A 23,276-nucleotide genomic window follows, 5' to 3' on the forward strand; every position below is an offset into this window, starting at 1 on the left:
GGGCTGGCAAGTAGATTTGTACGTTTTGTTGTGCTTTTTCTATCCACAAAAAGTGTTGAGGGTCTTTTCTGTTCTGTTTGTCAACGCAATCTTTCTGTAGCAGTTAATCTGATCGATTTTGGCTGTGATCTGTTTAGTTACACAAAACCAAAGACGGTTTATCTCTAGGCTTTAAAAAAAAACAACACTGTAGCAAATTAAATTATGCTCCTTTGTTGGAAAATGGAAAGCACAAAATCGAGGACCTGTAGTATCTTGAATTACCTCAGGACCTGTTTCTGTCATGCTTGAACAAATCTGCTACAGAGAACATGGCTGGTATGAGTGATCTCTCTCTAAAGCTACCTAGTTGCTAAGATTAGAAGTAGAGATGGTTTTATACAGACTTATTTGGGCTGGGAAACAGTTTGAACTTTTCCTGAATACGTGGAAAGTGACATTTACAAAAATCTTGATTCTTGTTATTCTTTCTATCTTGAAGCTATTATTGGCAAGAAGTAAACGCATTGGAAATAGTACATCTCACAATATAATTGAGTATTGAAGATTTGTTTAAGGTCTGTTTCCTGAATCCACAGGTTGAAATACAATGTAGGACTATTAGTCATCTTTCATTAGAAAAAAAAAAAAAAAAAAAGGAAATAAGAAACAAGAAAACCCCAAATAGTGACACCCAATCTTCTGTATGTCTAATTGAAGTTTTCAAAAGGAGAGGTTTTTTGTTCTATATAGTAAGTAAAGATTCAGTAGATTTTCCTATGTTATTTCTACCCTTAAATTTATATCTGTCTTTTTGTGGTTTCATAATATGCCCAGAATGTACCGAAAAGAGAAGACGACGACAAGGGAAACAAGTTTTGTCTAATTGGTAAATGAACTGCAATGTTTTCAGTATCTGTATTTAGCATGAAAACACCCATTAAAACTGCAGATTTTGCTTTCCATTTGTTTCTAGGAACTGACAAATGTACAATTTGCAATCCTATGCAATTATAATCTGATTCTGGAGGACTGTAATTTCTACCAATATCTAGAAATACAACATTTGAGTGTGAGTTTTCAATACACTGTGTGCAGGGATTAATGGCACAACCTTAATGAGAATTATGCTGCTTAATTCCTTGGATATCGTATCTATAAAATATATATATCCTATATTTTGGCAGGTCAAATTTTACTGAAAGTCTGTAGCATTCCGTGACTGGCAAAATATGCATGTAGTTTATATGATAGCTCTCCTTTGTTTTATAAAACCTGGTGCTCTATTTGCTTAGCAATTGTCACACAATGAAAGAAAAATAATGTTCAGCTCTGGTAAGAACAGTGTAGAAATAGTAGATTGGTTAAGTGCTGAAATCCCATTTGTTCTAATGCCTTTGGATATTTTTGTTACAATTTATGGATGATAGCTGCTTGCCAATTTAAAACAAACAAACAAAAAAACCCTAAAGTTGGCACACCCTTGTTAATCTAATTATTTTGTGCATGCCTTGTATTAAAGAAATGTCTACTCTTTTTGCATCTAAGTATATGTGCAAATCTTGGAAGATTTCGAAACAATCAGAAAAAAACATCTTGCTGATTTTGTTTGGTTTGTTTTGATTTTCCTTCCCTTTTTGTGACTGTTTGATGGAACTGGTGAATATTTGACAACTGGTGAGTATTTGATATGTAGTTTACAAAACAGATAAAAATGAACAATTTATTATCATCTTTTTTTTTTTTTGGTGTTCACAATTTCACATGCTATAAGCATTTATTTTGCAAATATTTAGCCATGTGAGCAGTCCACTGTCTCCAGTGGCAGTATTTATGTCCAGCAATAAGAAATTTTATTAGTCTGTAGAGGATCAGAACCCTGAAACTTCTTTAAGTGGTGTGAATGTATCAGACTATTTTCAGTTGTTTTCAGATATAATGAAAATAATGATCTGGAATCTGAAATGTCTTGCTTGGGGGACTGATGGAGTGCCTCATACAGTACCACTCAGGCTATTTATGTAAAGATGTTTTCAGACCTAGAACAGTAATTCGGAAAGGTTATTTGCAGTTAGAAATATGAATGAGTTGAGTCATGATAACTCCTAATTTTCCATTAAATTGACAACTGTGTCAACGATAAGCTGTATATTGCTGAATTCTTAATCACAGATCCTTCAAGCTCTACAGCTCTTAAATCATGTGATATATATTGTACAGATAATTTAGTGCAAAATGTTATTGTTAAGTATTTTCAACATATTCTGGGAATTTTACATTTAAAATGGGGTAATTTTGGAGTGAGAGAGGAATGAAAAGGTTATTTGAAAAAGCATACCATGTTAACCACAGAAAAATTCTTTCAGAGGAGAGATTTTCAGCTGCAAATCCAGAGCTTTCTCGGGACACCAATTTCCAGTTCTCTGGAACTGGGAGTCTGCTTGCAGTCTGACTCCTCTACCACAGCCTATCCTGTAATTCTCATTTCTTGCTGGCACCACACATTCTTGCGTGTCATACGTGTTACAGAGAAAAGTTTTATGTCTTGAAATGAAAGATTGCTATATCAGTTAACTGTCCAGTGCTGAAAGAATCCAGCATTTGAGTCATACCAATGAATGACGGTAGTTTTCGAAACTGTCTTGAAAAATAATACTAGTATTTTTCCAGGTTTTCTCTCCCATTTTTTGCATTTTTAAGTATTTTATATATATATATATATATATTTGTACATATGTATGTTTAGATTTCCATCAACTCTTGGAGTTTTCTGAAAGGACAAATACTGTTTTAGATTTTGTTTTTGTGATAGTTTTCATGGTAGGAGTGGGAAGCTCCGTAAAACTTAAAGTTTTATTGAGACATATTAGCTGAACAGCTGAAATGATCCTGTTGGTTTGAGCCAGAAGAGCTCAGCCTTCTTTGTGCTTCCTACTGTTGTTTACTTCAGTACTCTTACTTAGGAAAAAGGTGCCACAGGGCTCTTGGATGTAACAAAAATGGTCACAGAGTAGTCATGACAAAGTGCAGCCAGGACTCTTCTGATTCATAATGAAGATGGAAATAACAATAAATAAATACTCTAATGGCAAATGTTTCATGTGTTTTAAATTTGTCTAATTTATTGGAAATATTTAAAGCTGGTATGCCAGACTAGGTATGTGAATTCAAATTAGCGAGTACAGTTAAAATTTACAAAAATCAAAGATGATGATTAAAGCGTATGTAATGTACGTATCTTAGTTTGCAACGAAAAGAAGGATGTTGCATAACAATGTTGAGACTGTTACTTGATGTGACATTTCCATGGACTAGTACATGTAGTGAATGCATTTTGTTCTTATAAGGGCTATAACATAAAAATACATGCCAGCATAGTTGGAGTTAAAGTATGATCACAGTAATACAGGGTAATACAGTAATAGAATAAGTTAGTTTTTTTTTCCCCCTAAAATGTGCTAAAAAGCAGTATTTCTTACTTCTTCTAATGTGTCCTATGACATAAGATTCTATATAGTATCATAACTTATTACACTTTTCTACTTCTATTGAAGTTAATTACAGACAATGAACTCAAACCAAAATGAAAAATCTATTTTCTTCAGTTCCATAAAAAAAATAAAATAAAAAAATCCCTTGGCTGGATTGTAAAGATAGTATGTGTGTGGGGAAAAAGTGACAAATATTTTGCTTCAGGGTTAGTATTTTATCATAAGGTGACATGTATTCCCTTAACAACTTTATTCTATAGAAACTGTAAAAGCACCTGTAACAAGGAAAAAGGAGCTTGGCTTTTTCACTTATGAGTCCTATCGGTCATAATTCTTGCCATGTTTTTCTTCAGTTTTGATGGTTAAGCAGCTAAGGGAGACTAGCTAGTCTCTTCCCCTTCACGTTTTCAATAAATTGCTCACTTAATTTTATTATTCCTTTGAGAATCCAATAAATACATCCGTATCTTTTCCTGTCCTACATGCATAGGTAAGCGGTGGGATCTGTTAGTGAGATGCTGCATTAATGAATTGCCTCAGACAGCTCTTTCAGCAGCAGGGTAGTGGACCTACATATTTGTGCCTGTGTTTACTTGCCTATTGCAGGTAAAGTCCTTACTGTGCCCCCGCAGCACACAGCTGGGATCAGTGTTTTCTTCGTTAAACATTTAATGAGAGCACATTAAACACTAGTTTAATTACTTTAAAGGCCAGCATCGTTTTAGTTACTGTACCTGTAATGCTTCATCCTTGTATCATGAAGCTGTTTCCAAGGGGAGTTAGGACCTGCTAATCTTGTTTTATAGGTGTCTTGGACTGTTATACCAGTTGGTGTAAAATAGGTCCAGTGTGCTACGGACTGGACAGAAACATGGTTAATGGAACAGCCATAAGAGAGGGAGAAAAGGGAGCCAGCAGTCATCTTATGCAGGTTTTCTCTTGATCACAGTGGTTCAGAGTCTTTTCCATATTGCAGTCATAGAGGTCTCTTTCAGGCAGCATCCTTTTCCAGTGCAGCACTACTGGCCTTGTGCTCCTCTGAGGTCCGGGCTGAGAGCTCTTATTCTACACTGTATGTCTGAGTGCAGTCTCCTTATCCAAACAATACTTTTCCCTAGTTTCTGCTCATTTAATTTACTGTTTGTTGTGGTAGGATGCTATGTATATGTAAAGGGTTGATTTCCTTTTTCCATGTATTTTACTGCTTTAACGATTAAGCTTGGTTGAATTTTGGTACTGAAATAGAGGTCAGCCTGACTGTTAGGGCTGGATATGTCCTGTGGCAGGCAGCAATGTGTTTGCAATAAATGTACTTCCTGAAAGTCATGTCATTTGTCATCTGGATCAGTCTACATTGCCAGCAGTATATCTCCAGATCAGTTGTTTTTCTTTTTTTTTCCTCCCAGTTTGCTCCTATTCAGGCACTTCTGATTGATCTACTTTAAATATAATTTTAGTGTAGCTCCCATAATGCCCAAAGGCTATCCTGTGTTTGTGCTCCATCGTTCATGTTTATTAAATTCGCTTCTCTCTTATGGGGCATAGATTTTCTTTCTAGCATTGCATTCAGGGTTTGTGCATGTTCAGGGAGGGGAAGAAATAGCCCAGCCATCTACTCTTCCCTTAGGTGTTGTTTTCATTACCTGCAATTTACTGCTGTGTGCTGTCTTACTCACCGCTTTGTAATTGCACAGAATGAACCTGTACAAATATTAGTTCAACTGATCTTTCCAGGCCAATAGTGGCAACCCTGTAGTTCAGGTTATTTAAAACATGTAATGTGCTTTAGGGAATAGTTTTGCTTTTCCCCTCGTTAGATCTTTTCCTGGTTTCTTAGCATCCTCACCGAAAGCTGTCAGCCTAGACATTTCAGACCCTAAACTGTAGCTTCTTTTTCCCAGTGACTACACTTTTGTTCTTGGAAGGTGAGTTGCAGTTTTCTGATTGAGCTCAAAGTCAGATCTCATTAATACAAAGTACATCTACAGCATCTGTAGAGCTCCTGTTGTTCCCAGCAGCACTCAGATTCTGTGGGACTGCTTTGCCCTTGCCTGGTGCTCAGTTATATATATCCTGTAGTACACCTTTCTTCCAATATACATTTACCTGACTGTGATGTTCTTTTTATTTTGTTATTTTCTGAATGAAATGTTTAGAAGACAATTTCTACAATTTCTGTTGATTTCATGTGCCTCCGAAGTCATAACAGGTCTGTTTTGATGAACTGTGCAAATTAAAACACAACAAAAATGTAAGTTATGTGGTTATGCTGAGGATTTGGCTGAAATTTAGTTTAGCAATTGCCTATGTGGACTTAAAATAGCCATGAGTGTATGTTCTTGTTATGTTTCCTTTCAGTTAATCCGTTTGTGTAATTTGCTGTGTTGCTGAGATGTGACATCTGAAAAAGCACTTCACAGAATCTTTTACACTGTAAGGGACCTCTGTAGGTCTCCTGTCTAATGTTTTGCTCAAAGCAGGGTCTGCTGTGAGGTCAGACCAGGTTGCTCAGTACTTTACTCAGTTAGGTCTTGAAAACTGCCAAGGAAGGTTATGATTAGGTCTCTCCCCGAAGCTGGCTCTTCCAGGGCTGTGAACAAGGGCAGCTCCCTTTACTTCTCCTCACAGTATAAGTGCTCTAACCACTGACCTCCTTGGTTGCTCTCCACTGAGCTTGCTGCAGTTGATCAACATCTTTCTTGTACCAGGGAGGAAGGAAAACTGTATGGGGTCTCGCAAGCACAGAAAAAGGGAATGATGTCTATCACTTTCTTGGATCTAATGACCACACTGCTCTCAACAGAGCTTGGGATGCTGCAGTCTGCCTTTGCTGCCAGGGCACCCTGCTGGCCCATGTCCAGCTTGCTGTCCACCAAGACCCCAGGTCCCATTCAGACAGACGGTCCTGTTTGTATTGTTGCAGGGGGCTCTTCCTTCCTGGGTGTAGAAGGGCAACCTAAGCTTGAATGCTCTTGCCTTACTCCTCAGTGAAGAAGGTGGTTAGACTTTTGCTTGCTTAGATGGCCCAGGAAAGAAGTTACTTGTTTTGCCATAGAGATAGTAGCTGTGGGTTTTGCTCTAGATCAGATGACTGAGCAACTGCTTTGGGGTCAGCACATCTTGGTGATTCCTAGCTAGAGGGGATCCCTCACAGGCTTTCAGGAGGATATGTTTCATTTAAAAGTCTTTGATTAGGGTGCGTGTCTGATATAATAATACTCTATAGTATGTATCTAATTCTATTCTGTGTATCTAATATATAATAAGTGGCTTAGGTGAACTCAGTATATGTCATACATGGGAGAGCAGATCTTAGTTAATGCGGGAACTTGAAGTGTTGTGATTTTATAGAGAAAATTCTGGTAGGGAATTCACTGAATGTCAGTGGTTTGAAGAACCTAAGTGTGTGCCACTCCGTCCGGAGCATGACTTCAGCCTGCAGGCTCCCCAGCCTTCAGTGCTGCTGGAAAACCGGCTCCTAAAGGCTTAACAGTAACGTTATTCAGAGCAGTCAGGTTTTATGGAACTACAGAGATTTTATCGAGGTATGGAGATTACAGAGAAGTGTAATTGGCTGAACATGACAGATGGTATCCTATGAGCCAAGTGCTGTCTCTTTGCATACTTTCATTTCATGTCTTTGGAGACTTCAGTGCTCAAATGGCACATTACACCCATTCATATCCTTTTGAGTCAGCTTTATTCTCAAAGATCCCATAACCTACTTCTCTTGACGCAGCAACATATCGGGTTTCTTCACAGTAAGAGTGCATGGAAAAGGTATGGGTGATCTTGAAGATTAGTGTGGTATGGTATTTTTTTTTTTCTATTTGTTTTCATCGCCCATAGTTTTTGAATTCCAGCTGACAGTATGGCAGAAGACATTTGAGCTGAAAATAACTAATTTTCTATTGCTTCTGGTTTAGTGTTGTAAATGGGAGTAATAATTTCTTACCCAAACCCTCATCTTTTTAAAATGTAAGCTGTTTGTTTTAGGAATTTTCCCTGATCATGCATGTGCGTCTTGCTTGTACAAAGGTCTTTGATTTCACATGGAGTTTTGGGGTGCTATTGTTAGTAATATATTACCATGAAACAGCAGAAAAAGAAAATGCAAGAGTGACACTTTTGAACAGTATAGGAAAGTTTAGTGGTAGTATGTGTGTTTGTTAGTACAGGAACTTTTCTCATTGCAATTAGTGCTGGACTGCAGAGTCGTGATATGGTTTCGGACCTTTGTCCTGGTAAAAAGTCATTGTCGTGGAAAATGTTCCTCCATGAAACAGTGTCAGGAAGGAACAAAAACATTGCCTCCTTTGTGAGGCAGAAACAATAGAGCTGCTTTATGATGTCAGACTTATTCTTAAAAAATAATATATGAATAAATTAGTGACTACATGCATCTTGCAAGTTTTAATCAAAAACATTTCTTATTAGTTCTTTTTCCTTGCATTGGCTTACTGAAATGTGAGCAGTTTGCACGTTCAAAGAGAAAAGTTGAAGTACTCACTGTGAAATTTTATATTTGAACTAAGGCTTTTCCAATTTTATTTAAATCAAGATCAGCTCATGTGAAATTACATGAAAATGTAGCAAGTAAATTGAGGATCTTCACATAATCATTTTTAGCCTTCATCCTTAAAACCTGATTGTTTTCAAGTTTCTTTCTATTTTTTTTAAAGGAATATCATTTATGAAGAGGTTTAGGTATACTAAAATGTGTTCTTATATTTTTTCTTCTTTATGACATGCAGCAGTTTAGAAAGTCTGTTTGTCTTAAAAAGTGGTATAAAAAGTAATACTTTGACAAAAAGGCAAATTTTCATGTAATGTGGTTCCCTTTAGAAAATAGGATGGGGGACAGTTGATTCAAATGCCGTGTTAAAAATTGAAAATAATACTATCTGTATTTTAATGTGTAATTAATTCCTGTGGGTCTTGGACCTGGCTGCCAATATGAATCTCTACAATATATAGCTGTAGGCTTAACTTCTTCTTAAGCCCAACATAAAGGGTAAGTTGCTCAATTTGAGTATAGATGGATGAATCTTGTTTGAATCACTATCTACAAGGAAATATATACACGCTCTGGGTTTTTAACTGAATTTGGACTAGACTGTATTACTGCAGACCTGAAATACTTTAAACAATATAATCCACAGTGTTAAATTGCTTTTCCTTTTTAAATGGGGTCAAAGTAATGGCAAAGATGCTAGGTGGATACTTGTTACTTGCTCAAATAGAAGTAAAAATGAGTTTTCTGGATCTTCAGGATGCTTCAGTATGCTCAGCGGATTGTTAATATGCGTGAGTTCTCTTCAGCAACGTAATTTTCATGAATTATAAAGTTTATTTCTCTGTTAAGACTGACTGAGTTTCATGCTACTGCTGGGATTTTCTAGCATCCCATCAAACATGTAGGCAGAATTGTTCTAACTGATTCAATCTCTATGAAATTATTTCCTGTAGTGATCCTGCTGGGTTGCAGCTGTAGTTTTCGCACTGCACTGGGCCTTTGGTCTGTGGCCATCCTGTTTATTTTGACCATGGAGCAATAAAACCACTGCTGCTTCTGAATCTGTGCAGGATGGTCTGGGTCCTCTCCATGCACACAGCCTGGGGTGCAGAAAATGCTGTTGCCCTGCTCCCCTTCTTCCAGGAGGAAGAACAATGGGTTTCTGTTCTTTTCAAAGACCAGAAGGGGCAAAGACTGCTGCTGCTGCTCCTAGACTTTGGTGTTTTCCAAAGAAAGGAAAGGGTAAATTTGCTGTATTTCAGCTCCTGGAGCATCTGCCAGGGTACGTGAACTGCCAGATGCAGGGGCAGGATCATCTGCAAGGCTTCACTGAGTGAGGAAGGATCACTTCAGTGGTGGCAACACTCTTGAACCTCAGAGTCCGCTGCAGTTGTTTTTAAAGCAGCAAGAGGGCCTGATGGAATTGATCTAGAAATAAATAAAGCATTTTGTTTGTTTGTTTGTTTTAAGCCTAATATCCCTTTATGGTAAATCTTGGAAGTTGCCCAGTCTCAGGAGAGTTCTTTCAATGAAAATCAGGGAATGTGAAATACTGGCTGTTAATCAGCAATTCCGAGGTTCATTAGTCCCATGGAAAATAGTAACAAAGAGCACAGTCTCAAACTAGAGTGTTCTGCTATTATAACTGAAGAATCTCTAAGCTGCACTGGATCCTTTTCTTCTTTGGGCCTGCATAAGTATTATTTAGGCATCAAGAAAGGGCAAAACTGCAGGTTTTCAGTGATGCTGGCGTTAAGTAACTGTTAAAATAAAGTTGGTGGTATTTTGATTACTTATAAGGCCCTGTCTGTGCTGTGAAGGATGCAGGAGAATGATGCAGCTCTCTGGTGGCAGTAAGGCATTCTAGTACAATTCCAGAGATCTGAAGGGAGAGAGAATTGACGAAATAACTCTATTCCGACGAACGTTGGTATCTGTGAAGAAAGCTGGAATTCAATTCTAGTCGTTGACCATTGCAGCTTAAATAATGTGAGGGTAAGGCTTGTAGTTAAATGTATACTTACAAAAAGATTGTGGAAAACAACCCAGAACTTTATAAAATATCGAGTCACGCAAGGAAAGACTGAAGTTGCAGAAGAATTTCTCAGCTGGTTCTCAAGGCATTGCTGCTCTTGGTGTCAGCTTCAATTGCATGTATTCAGAGGCTTTAAAAACTGTGCCTTGAAGTAAAAGGGTTATATGGAGAGGTGTTTTCGTGTTGTGGCATCCACAGTTTTTGGATGGAAGTTCATTTCTTTGGCAGTCCTTCAGCATGTCTGATAGTTGCTTTGCATTCGTGGAATGCTGAATCAATGCAAATCACACCCTTCCTCTACCTGGTGTTTGCTGTGGTGTTACTCACACGGCCACGTTTACTGTAGTAAGGTTCAGACGTAAAGAGACCTGTGGAGCTGTGCTTGTTCACCTGAACCTGAGATTAGCTTGTTGTGGCTTCCCGGGGGTCACGGGAGGTTCAGAACAGGACTGAGGACCTTTCCCTGCTCCATTGTTCCATGCAGTGTGTTATGCCAGGATGTGCTACAATGGGAAAGCAGAGGAAGCTAGAGACATCCTGAGTGCTTAGACACCTTGTCTGTGATAGAGATTTTAAAATTATAGCCAATCTAGCGTAGTACTGAAACCATTATATTCACATAAAGATAATTACTGAACTGGTGCTTTATGGGAATATCTGAGAAGTTTATATATATATCTCATTTAATGTATCTGAGGGAGTCAGCACAGCCTGATTTATAAAGCAGAAGATGAGAGAAGAGATCAGAGTTTTCTCCTTAGCTCTGCAAATGACTGGTGGAGTGGAGCAGTATTGGCCCTTGACCTCTCTGACTATTACAGCTGTCTATGCGTTGCTGCCTCTGCAGTTCTTAGGATCTGTACTATCATCATTACATGTTTGGGGCTTTTTTCAAGCATTATCTTAAATGAGGATTTGTTCAGGCCGTTAGGCCTGAAAGTTTATACTTGGCATCTCTTACTCAACTGTTAGTCCAAAGGTATCTCTTTAGGTAGTTTTACTTTCTTAATGAAGAATGCTTGGTATAAAGCAGGACACTTTTGTGAGAGTGTTGTGGGTTTTTGTTTGTTTTGTTTGTTTGTTTGTTTTTTATTTTTTTTTTTACTCTAGTGCATTACTTCTACAAGAGACTGCATAATTTCCTTCACCAGGTGCTTGTACAGTGTAGTTTCATTTTTTAGAACATCAGCCTTTGCAAGATACAACCATTGTATAATCTTTACAGGCTGATACTACCAATAATGCCTAATTATAGGTCTTGATAAAGCTGGTATTGGAAAGGTGACCATTTGAATGCCAATATTAGCTCTGCTAACTCTTATAATGGTGATTGTCTCCCAGAGAGTATATATTATATGGGAAGTCACATTTTTTGATATTTCCATTGCAATACAATTTGGTTGTATGTATGTCAGAATCCAGGTTTGTTTGTCCTGGGTTGCTTTTTTTTCTTTTTAATGGTTAAGACTGATTATAGGAAAGAGGCTTTATTATTATTATTATTTTATTTTTAAGTGCTGTAAGAGGAAATTAATTCTAGTTGTAAGGCTATTTTGTTGTTCTATAGCACTATATTCCTTGTAGGTAATATATTACTGTTTAAAAGGTTTAATTATCTATGTTCAAAGTTTAACCATAATGTTCTTACAATAGAAACCTTTGTTTTCCAGAAAAATAAAGCGTAGTCAGTAGTTTGATAAAATATCTCACAAAAATAATTTTCTGATTGCAATGCCATTAGTTTTTAACGTCTAAATAATGAAAACAATTGAATGCACAGGAGCTAATCTGCCAACTAGTAACAATTAGCAGGAAGAAATAAGGCAGTGGCACAATACTGTTTGTATCGACAGTCTCTAAAAGTTGAGTGCATGGCAGTAAGTGCAACTTTTCAGGTATTCGGGAATAAATTCCGATTTTCAGTGTGCAAAAGTTAGACGGTTAATTTTCCTAAGGCAATTTTAAATACTGCTGAGTTGCTAAGCATATCTCTAACACTCTTCAGTTTTTATATGCTTTGTATGCAAATTTTTAATCAAATCCCGTTGCGGTATACATTGACATTTTCATTAGAAGACAGTGGAGAAGAAAACAAGCTGTAGACTGTGGATTTTGCATTTCTTTGTGATCTGGCTGAATATAAACTTTTTATTGAGGCTCATGTGAACCAGAGTTTTTCTTGTTTTTTCATGGACTGCATTTAAGTTCTCTTGAGCCAACTTTTGCAAGTTGGGACAGGCAAACTTCTGTGGAGCCCAGTGAAAGTTTTACATAAGTAACTCTTGAGAGAGTTGGCTTCAGTGATTGCTGTTTGGTGTTTATTTTGAGTGATAAATTTGTTCTAATTATGTACTTGTTTTCTTTGCAGTGTTCTGGATGATGAGGGAAGCAGCCTGCGTCAGCAGAAGCTTGACAGGCAGGTAAGATTTTGGACAGGACCTTCTTGCTTTAAGTCTAAAACTTGGAGTACTGAAATCTGCAACACACATACCTGGTAATCAATAGATACATCTTGCAAGAAAATTATATCCTCAGATTAGGGAATGCAAATGAGAAGTCTGTGGAGGTTACAGCTTATGTAGAAGTCTAACTTCTACTGAGATTTTTCTTATGACCGCAGTTTGAGCGATTATCGTTTCCACTGTCTTGGACTTGTTTTAAGCTGACTTAAAATGTGTTATCCATGTGATGGACCAGAAAGGACAAGAGGTTCTGGCATACATGTCAGCTAGCAGAAGTTTACCATAGAGTTTTTACATCTTTTCCTTTTTGTTCCATGGATTTAACCCTTGTGTAATTAGTAAACTAGTGGCATTATGTGCCACATTGTCTATTTTGCTACTGTTTTCCTACATGATGCATACATAAAGTGATTCAGAATCTCTTCCCTGAAATCTCTGGGAATTTTGCCATTAAATTTTAATGGGGTTTGAGGTTTCCATTTCACCTTTGATTATTTTGTGGTGCCTTTTCCATGAACCTGTGTCATGTTTATAGTCAAATCTTGTGAGTTTAATTTTATGTTGTTACATCCATTTTTTCTCCCATCGTTTTATTAGCTTGCATGTCTACCAGAATCTCATTTTCAAATTCAAATTCTTTGTACTTATGCCATAATCCTGCACCAGATTCTGACCTTTCTGGAGTCATGTTAGAGTGTTCCAGACAACTTATGGAGCTGAAAGACTCCATTCTCCATTCTTGTTCTTCAGTTTTATTGCATCTCCCTTCTAAAAGCAAAAAAATCACTGTATAGGGGCAGGGAGATGGCAAGAAAATGGATACATAAAATTAATAGCTCTGGTCTCAGGGGTTGTGGAAGAGGTCTCAAACAGAGAGGTGCCTGTGGTGCCATTGGATGCTGAACAAAGCATCTGGGAGAAGAGACTTGTAGGCTGCTAGGATAATTCCTTGCTTCCCATCAGTATTGCTTTGGTTTTCCACAGGTGTAACTGGGAAATTCAAGTGTTTAATTAAAGTTCGTCTTGTATAGTTGTTTGACTCGGCTCATGTCCACATTATCATTTGATTCTAGTTTGCAGATTCTGCTCTTGATTTACAGAAACTTAAATTGGCATCTGCATGCCTCATGCCCTTGCTTACCCTCGCATTGCTTCACAGCCAGTACTCTCACACTGTTGTTTTCCCAAGGGTTATTTCCAAGCAAGCTCTGACAGCTGGTAGATTGCTCAGAAAGATCTATTTTAATTATTTGCTGTTTGCAGCAGAAGGTGTTTTAGCAGTGGGTTGGTGGTGTTTTTTGTTTTTTTTTTGGAAAGATTTCCTATAACCCAATATAACCCAATATCCCACTTGCCAATTCCCACCACTTTAAAACTTGGAAGGTGTAAAGATATCCATTGTTTTTAATCATAGATTGCTGTTGTTTGGAGTCCAGTAACAGATGCTTTTCGTTGTATTTCCCTCAGCGAGCACTGCTAGAACAGAAGCAGAAAAAAAAAGCGCCAGGAGCCATTAATGGTTCAGTCCAACGTGGACAGTCGCACAAGAACACGCAGAACGAAACATTCAGAAGAACAAGCGCCATTGGTTGAATCATATCTTAACAGCAACAGCAGCACCATATATCATGGTATATGAATATGACCTACTGCATGCATATTTACTGCAAGTCATAGTATAATGCTCTCAAAGTTAAGTTTATGCTGTAAGGACAAAGGGGTAGTTTAAGTAAATCAACAAAACAAATTTCCTCTCCTTGCTTTTCACTCATAATAGCTTATCAAAGGTACTGAAAAAAAAGACTGAAATCTAAGAAATAGTATTGTATGGTACAGAGGTACTGTTCTTTCAGTAGAGTGAAGTTTTAATTTTCACAGCTCAGAAAAAGACATTATCATGCTATAAATGGTAACATATTTCTTATCTACATTAATTGAACTAGATGTTGCAACAGTTTGCACCATAGTGGACTTTCTGACTTAAGTGAGATTAACTGTTCTCTTAAGGTAAAACATGACCCTTCCTGTTACATTATAGCACACCATTTATGGGAATACTTACTAATCTCTTCTCCTTAAATCAGTTTGTTCTACATTTTTATCTCAAACCCTTTCAATATTTCTCAAGCTTTCAGAGAAGCAAAAAGGTACGGTAACATTTCTCATATTCAGCCTAGTTTGTTAATCTTTTGGGGATAGCTGTCCTTGCAATAAACTGTGCAGTTAGCAAAAGCCAATTTAGGAGAATTTAGTTACTTAATAAAGTGTTTTATCACCTTGTAAAACCCTTTGTTAGGAACATTGCTCTTGAAAATATTAAAAGAACTCCAGAAGTATCCTTTTTTGGTGTGGTCTTCTCTGGGCATGTGCTTAGTGTCTTAGGATACAGTGTTTGCATGGTATGTAGTTAGGTTTTAATGACCATTTTTAACTACAGTATTCAGCTTCAGGGTTGGCACTTTTTTTTTCCCCTTCAATGAAAACATTTGTATGTGGGAGTGTCGGATGCATGAGACATCTGGGCTGTTTCTAAAGAACTATTCTGCTCTTTTCCGTTCATTTGTTTCTGTTATGGGCATGCAGATTTTAAGTTAAGAATGACTCTTTGATGGGATTTAACGGCCTTGTGAATGAACTACATTGCTTGGATGAGCATGTTTGTTAAATCAATTCCTGTACAGCAAATGCTACAAAAAGAACACTTCTTTCTACCTATCCTCCTCCTCCTCTACTCTTTTTTCCTTGTATTGATTCTGCATAGCACAAAAGCACTTGTTGATTTCAACAAATAATTGGATGCCTGTATGGTGATATCTCTATGGTACTTTACTCAAAGTAGGTCAGAGACAACGTCTCAGCAATTCTGAGATGTTTGGTTTTCTGCGCTAGGAAATTCTCTTTCATACACTCCCATAGCTTGTTCTGATGCAGTTATCTGTGCTGCAGTGGTTCCCTGATGGGCAACTCTATACTGGAGTAAAAACTGATTTCAGTCCAGAATAATTACCAGAGAGATGAGTAAAAAGTCAAGGTCACTTTTGTTCTGGAATAGAACATTGGCCTGGGGAGCCATTTGTAAGTAGATATAGTGGAACATCATACTTTGCTAGTTAAGCTGATCATAAGTTTTTCTGTATGAAAGAACTCTTAGCGGATTCTGATTCTCTGCAGGGAGTTGCATGATGATTGCTGCTAGTCCTCTGGTTGCACGTGTATTTTGCTTCACCTAGCTTGAAGTACACATAAATTTAAGATGCAATAGGATGGAGGGATATTAGTTACAGGCAGTGACTGAGCTCAGCTGGGGCAGCTCACGTGGGATAATACAGATGTGGCTTTTCTATACATGTGTTGCTCAGGATTGAAGATGCTGGAACCAGTTTCATTCAGTAATAAACAGAGCAGTTACAGGGCTCTTTCAAGTTTCATTTTATTTAGTTTAATAAATAAGGAAATGGCTCTGCTGAAAGCCTGTCACCACAGAGTGAGGAAGAGCATTGCCAGCATCATCATACTTTTTCCTAGATACTTGCAGAACAGAGAGGTGACAAGGCGGTAGGATGAGATGGTCTATGTTCCCTGCTCAGTATTATTAGTGATTCCTCTGGGTGCCACGTGGTTCTCAAGGAGACAGTTGCCCTTCCACTGAAGAAGTGGATCAGATCTGCAGAATTCACTGTTCACAGAAAATCCCCAGAAATAATTTCTTCTCAGTTCTTGCTTTTCAGTTCCTGCTTATGTTTCACCTACAAGCAAGAATTTTCAGATCCTGCAGCTTGCAAATGACTTGCGTGTTGTAATATTTCTTTTTAAAACCTTTGGGTTATTGTTATATTGGCTAATAAACCAATAACAGTAACAGTATTTGTGTTGTCTGCAGAAAGTGACATTAATTAGATTGAACAGGTCAACCAAAGTTAAAATGAATCCTTGACACTCCAGTACATAAGTGGTTGGTTTGAGCTGGACTATTAGCCAGAGGTAATGCCAGCTTGCCAGGTAAGTACTGGGAAATGTGGCAGCATTTGTAGATCAATAGGACCAAGCATGCAGGAAATTGCTTTAATTATTTGGAAGGGGTTATAGGGATATACTTAATGGGAAAAGAACCTCTTGTTATATAATCTGTTCACCTTGGAACACAGGCAAACTTACAGAAGAAATACTTTCATGACAGCATTTCTAGATAAGTCCATGACAAAACTGAGTATGTAAAGGTAGCAGAAAGTTTTCATGTAAAATTAATACAGTGGCCTTTTTTATTTGCACTGAAATTAAGTTATTAATATAGTTTTGGGACCATACTTGTAGGTTAGACTCTAAATTATCTGCTTGCTATTTCAAGCAATAAATATCCTTTCATTAATTTCTGTGATATTTGGCTCCAGTTGCTACTATTACAAACAAAGCCACTCTTTGGAACTCCTTGGTATTCTTGCACTCTCAAATAAAGCCACTCTTTGTTACTATTACAGTACCAAATACAACTTTGACACTATTTCATCATTACAAATAGCTAAATAAGAACTAATATCAATGTTTTGTATTGCAATTAACTTTACATTGTATATAAAAGAAGACAAAGTCATTTATTCAGTGGAGTAAATTTAATCCAGTGTAAGATAAATAGCAAATTGTTTCATCTTCTCTTTCTTGTGTCCTAGTTTATTTTCAGTTCAGTGTCCTTCAGAAGGCATATTGCTACTTGCTTGTTTAAAGTTTTTATTAAATGTTGCTTGCTATTTTGTAATGCCTTACAGTCACCTCTGCTAGTTTGTTTTCATATATCTTTACACCCCTTATTTTGATTTTTTTTTTTTTTTTTTAAACTTGACCAAACATTTTAGTGTGATATGGCATTGCAAAATTCTGCTATAAGTACAGTCTGGATTTTTCTGGATTTCTATTTTTCAGTCTGGATTGCAAATACATATCAAGCCTTCCTAAAACCAAGTAACATGCAGAGATATGCTGCTTACTGAAACAGTTTAATTACACTATTTAATTACATTTAATGCAAATGATGAAAGACCATTTTTACAGGGAAGAGTAATTTTATTTCTATGAAAATGGTGAATTTCCACTGGGGAGAGATTTTTCTTTTCGCAGCTCTGAGGAAGGCAGAGATTTGAATGAGTGCCAGATATGCTTTCATTAATATTAACATATTTTGTTGCAGCTGTGGCTTTTTCTTTTTTCTTTTTAACTTGGAATTAAAAATATTTTCAATTAGAAACTCTTTGAATAATTTTCATGGCAACTTCCAATTTAGAGATTTCGATTAACCATGTGTTAAAAAGCAAAATTACTTCCTTATTTTTCTTTTTTGACATTTGGCAGCACATCTAGATATAATGGTTGTCTGGTTTCTTGAAGAGCAGACTTTAGGTAAAAGTCATAGCTCTGGATTGTTAAGTTTGATGTGTCATTCTGCTCTTTTACCATGAATGGTGAGAGAGGGTTTTCTGATGAGTGCCAAGCTGCCAACTTACAAGATGGCATCAATTAACCATTCTTTTAAAAACACATGTATTTGAGTGTTCATCAAATCTGTGTGTTGCATCCCTGTGTTTCACTGACCTTGAAATGAGGTGTTAGTTTATTTTTTGAAGACAGCCGGGAATGTTCTGTGCACAAGACTATTAATATTGAGAGGTCGGGCAGCACTCCAAGTATCGTGTGGGCAAAACACTTAACTCCCAATAAGCATATATTCTGAAATCTCCCTTTTGGCCGCAGTCTCTTTACCGTTCATCCTTTAAAGCATCTTCTTAATTTATCAACAGTCATTACCGTGCTAGTACATTTCCAAAATAAACTAACCCTGTAGCAGCAGAGAACAGCAGGTAGCAAGTGGTTTAGAAGTCTTTTTGTGGTTCTTTGCACTGGAAAATTTAAGGAAGTTTAGAGGCAACTGAGAGAAGTTGCTTGAAAAACACCCTTCTCTTTGCTTTAAACTTCTACTTAAAATATATTTACTTGTTACAATTCAGTGTCAGGGAAGTAGCAGGAGTCTGCAGCTCCCAAAGGGACAGGGAGCCTGGTCACAAGGGTGACCCCAGCACAGGCAGTACCCTTAGGGATAGGGCACCATCCCACCAGGTCCGAATGTAGCTGGCAGAGCTGGCTGCTGCTAACAGCATCCTCTGCAATCCCAGATGCAGCAAGGGATGAACTGGGGTCCCCCCAGAGTGCCAGACAGGGTGGAAGGGGATGGGGCCAGGAGTCAAGGCTGCAGTGTACACACGAGGGGTCTATCAAGTGGATGAGCTACCTACACTGTGCCACCAGGGTCATCCCAGGAACCACAGCTGGAGACCAATGCCATAGCCCTGACTGAGCTGAGACCGATCCCTCTGTGGGCAGGGAGTGGGTGGAGGCCACAAGGGAGGCTCGTCAGGGCAATTAAAGCCTATTAGTGCCTCAGGGCCCTGGCACTCAAAATAATTATGTTATTTCTTTCTGTCCTTAATCTTCCTGGTAGAGGCTTTTCATGGATAATTTTATCTTTCCTTATTAGTTGTCTACTTTCCCAAAGAGTCTGATTCATTGCTATTAGCTCTCCATTTCACATGCTGCTTTTTCTTCTCTGCTCAGTGGTCAGACAGCAGATGCCTGGGAGTTAAAAGGAAGCTTTTGTTTTATTCATTCCTTTGTTCCTTCAAAGAAAGTCTCCTTATGGCAATGAGCTCTTGATAATGTCCTCAAGCACCAGCAAGTTCTCCTGTGCACTTGTTCTTCTCTCAGCCCGTTCACATGCAGCTTCACTCATGAGTATTTTCACCTTTGTAAAATCAGCCTGGTCAGTGCATCAGTGTTAGCTACAGAAACTTCAAGGAGTCACAGTGACATTACGAGTGATAAAATTTTTTGAGTCTGGAATCTGACAGTAAGGTGCTAGTTGCAGGGGCAATGCCTTTGATTATAAGCATTTTGAATCAGAAAGCAAATATTTGTTAAGTAATCAAGTAGTATCTAACACACTAGCATCCTTGCCCTAATTCAGGCCCTTGTATTTAACTGATTTTATCATCAATGTTTTTTGTTTTTGTTTGTAGGCCTATACAAAACTGATAAAAAAAAATATTTCATTTTACTCTAAAATATGGTGGTATTGCCCATCTTCTGGATACTTCTTATAGGATCCATTGACTTCTAGATAAGTGTAAAAATGCTAAGTTAGTATCATAATCTAAGTTGATTAAAAAAAAAAAAAGAATGACAGCTCAAATAAGCATTAATATTCACTAAGGCTAACGTTACAAAGAAAAGTAGCAAGACATTTCTATGGTGAAATGGAAGAGCATCTCAGACAACAGTAGGAAAAGGACAATTAATTTGCACTGATCTGTTAAAGTATGCTCTTGACTGAACTGTGTTTTAGCTTTCTTTGCATGACACTCATGCTGGATTTCGCTTTTACCATGAGAGGAGATTAATAAAAAGAGTGGATATTTGCTTTATTGAATTGAGCCAATGATGTGCACCACATAACTTATCCATCTAGTTCGGCTTCTTTCTACCTGACGTGTTTTCCAGGCAGACTATGCAGTGTTTTAATGTATCCATTTCTTTGTGTGTGTGATTTTTCACTTTCTTCATTCTACATATAAGGTACCAATCAAAAATATAGTTTTCTTTTAGTACATGGCATTTTTATGTGAGAGGGATTGGTAAGTTATGATTGATAGTTTTTGTTTCTTCCTCTAAGATTGGAAGAGTGTACAAAGTACTCATGTCAAGAAAAATGGGCATGCAGATGAAAAAGAAAAAATCTGCATTTTCATTGCTTGGTACTTTGAAACTAATTTCCTGCGTGAACTTACATTCATAAAGGCCAGATGGAAAAGCATGCTTTTCATTTTCATTCACTTGAATATGTGTGGATAACTATCTTTCAATATATTTTTTTCAATTCTGTGTTGTCTGCATTACAGATTATTCACTCTCTTAGAAATTGCATAATTTTCTTTGGCTGTGAGTTGTAGCTCTGCCCCTGTAATGTGCTTGCTGTCCAGCACAGAACTGTTTAATGAGAGGGACTTCTTTTCCACGCTTTTAGCAGTTAGACCATTGTCAATGCAAGCCAAAGCCAGGACATTGCCCTTTTCCACTTTGATGTGCAATCATTCTGCACTCATCTGGTACTATGTTAGTAGCCTACTTGTTAGTTGTTCACCTTTTCCTCTTAGCTCAGATTCTGAAATAATCGTATATAACCTAACCTAAATATAGTAACTTTTGCTCTTTTCTGTCTCCCCAAAAGTATTTTCAGTAATACCATATTGAGGTTAGTAATCAGCTCTTGATTGAACAAACATGGATGAACAACACTAGAATTAAAACCATGTCACTGTATTATTTGAAAGCTTGCCATTTATCTCAGAATCATTTTTTGCAATTTATGGGACCAAAAGAGAATGAAACATCAGGTCTGACAGTCCAGCATTATTTGCTGTTTGGAATTGTGTCTCGACACAATGCATCCTGCTCTCATTTCTGTCTTGTCTAAATGCAAATTCTAGTACAAACAAATCTAATAGAAAATGAAAAAATGTCTTTATTTTTTGAGTGAAGATTTTAATAATTTGGAGTTGGAAATATGGGGCAATGGAGTGGATTTTCAAATGTAGTCTCCTAGTGTTTAAGATAAAGATCAATTGGGATTTTTAAAGTTCCCTTTTTTATTGAAATGAATACATTTTTGAGTGCCATTTATGGAAAGTCCATCCCTGTAGCTGCATATAAAATTCTTTATTTATTGGTTCTGTGCTACTGCTATCACTGTTTTTAACTTAACATCCAATTAAGGAGATAATCATATTGTCAGTGAATATTATCCAGGGAGACCAAAGAAAACATTAGTGATTGGACAAGCCTTAGCCAAAGTCTGCTGTTTTTTGAGTAATTAATAGCTAAGAATAAAATGGTGGGTTTTTGTGGTTGAGGCAGTATTTAGGGATTAGATTTGGATTTATTCCAGAGATAGCGATTTAAATGTAATGTTACAGGTCAAAAAAGCATCCTTTAGAAACAGGAAATTCCATGCTAATTCTTTCATGAACGCAGTTGTAGTATCAGCACATTTATGGTTTAAATTTTATTTTGCAGCCTCCATCACTTATGTGTGAAAGTTCTGTTTACCATATAGAGCAGTGGTAGTATATGCTCAGAATGGCTACTGGACTGAAATCTTGCCTTATAGATTAAAGTAATGGAAATATTTTCTTCTCTGGCCCTTGGAGCACCCATTACTGTGCTTACAATCAGATATCATCTCTTGCTGGAAGTTATGGGACAAAATTAATTCACAAAGCTTTAGGCTTTTACTTGTTAGATCAAAAGACAGCTGACAAGATGGTGAAGATAAGTCTTTAATTTTTCAATGAACAATGTCAGAACATTTCATCCCTTGCTGATTAATCATTCCTTTGGGCCAAGTAGATTAAGTTTCATCTGAATGAATGAATATGGCTGTATTTAAAAGGATTTAGAGACCTGACTGGTCATTTAATGTTGGTCATTTGTAAAGTACTGAATTTCAGTTATATGGAGGATTATCATCTTTAAAACAATGAAAAGAACATATCCTCATTTTTAAAGAGAGACTAAGCTATAAATATAGGACAGATTGCTGGGCTGACCAATCCTACCTATTTAAAGACTGTTCAGCAGGGATACTTTGCTTCCCTGCTTAGTCCAAGGCTGCCATGCCTGTGGAAATAGAAGACCATGCTGCCTTGTATGTGCTGTTTTCCCTGTCGTGCTGTGCACTCACTCCTTTGGTTCTGTCTTGTTCCTTTTCTCAGTGCTCTGTAATGCTCAGCATTACAATCTCAGTGCTCTGTAATGCTCAGCACTGCAATCTTGTGATTTGTGTTCAATAAAGATGGAGCTGAGGAGTTGGGCAGCGACAAGTCATTTTTTTAGGCTGCTAATCACTCATGCCTCTACCGATTTCATGCATATACTTTATAAAACTTGAACTCTTCCTCTGTGTAGTGAAATGGGAGTATGTGTTTAGTGAATGCCTCAGATGCTCATTGTGTAGTGCTATTCATACTGGACTGCTGAGCTGGGGAGGGCAGCTGTGGGTTTGTATGCTGCAGTTAACATAAACATGGCTAAATCCATGTCATCTTATTCCTCTGAGAATCCCCTTGCTGTTTCTGTTGCCATTCATGTGCCTGAAGGATTTGGTGAATGGGAAAGATGCCTCATAGACTGGAAGCTTGGAGAGAACTTCCTTCCTCAAGGGGAGATTTCCAGCTGTCCTCACATCATGGGGCATCATTAGGTCCTTCCAGGGTTTATGATTTTTGTCAGGGATATTTTTAAAGAAATTTTATTGGCAACCAGTTCTTTCCAGTTAGGATCCTTAGTGGACTTCATTTTTTTTTTCTTTTAAAGAAAGCACTTTAATTTGGGGAAAAGAAAAGGATGATGAGAGGCTTGGCATTAAGTGCCAGGGTGATATTCCTCTGAGATACACCACAGTGACCACATGAAGCTGGGGGCTTAGAAATTAACAGCAGCCAGCAGCTGATGCTAAAATTTCTTAGTACTCACCTACAGGTTGTTTTGCTTGGGGTATGAAGTTTGATTATTTCTTTCTGTATTTCACAAGGGTGATTGCTTTTATATCATTATAACCTCAGTGTTACTTGACTTCAAGGCTTGGTCTGGCCAGAACAAAGAGCTGCTCTGGGCATTGCTTTCACAGATTGAAATATTGACCTCAAAGTGTGTCATGCTTTTAGAAAGTGATAAAGCCTCATTTTACTTGGAAAACA

At 37.4% G+C, this 23,276-nt stretch overlaps 1 protein-coding gene across 1 annotated transcript in view; it reads left to right on the forward strand.

Moving 5' to 3' along the window:
* Window positions 1-23,276, forward strand: part of TUB (TUB bipartite transcription factor) — a 146,214-nt gene that overhangs the window by 92,058 nt on the left and 30,880 nt on the right. The window contains 3 exon segments of the mRNA XM_040559697.1: window positions 12,390-12,441; window positions 13,951-13,974; window positions 13,976-14,114. Coding sequence (XP_040415631.1) covers window positions 12,390-12,441; window positions 13,951-13,974; window positions 13,976-14,114 — 215 coding nt within the window.

Source organism: Cygnus olor, chromosome 5 (assembly GCF_009769625.2).
Source record: "Cygnus olor isolate bCygOlo1 chromosome 5, bCygOlo1.pri.v2, whole genome shotgun sequence".
In the NCBI taxonomy this organism is placed as follows: domain Eukaryota; kingdom Metazoa; phylum Chordata; class Aves; order Anseriformes; family Anatidae; genus Cygnus; species Cygnus olor.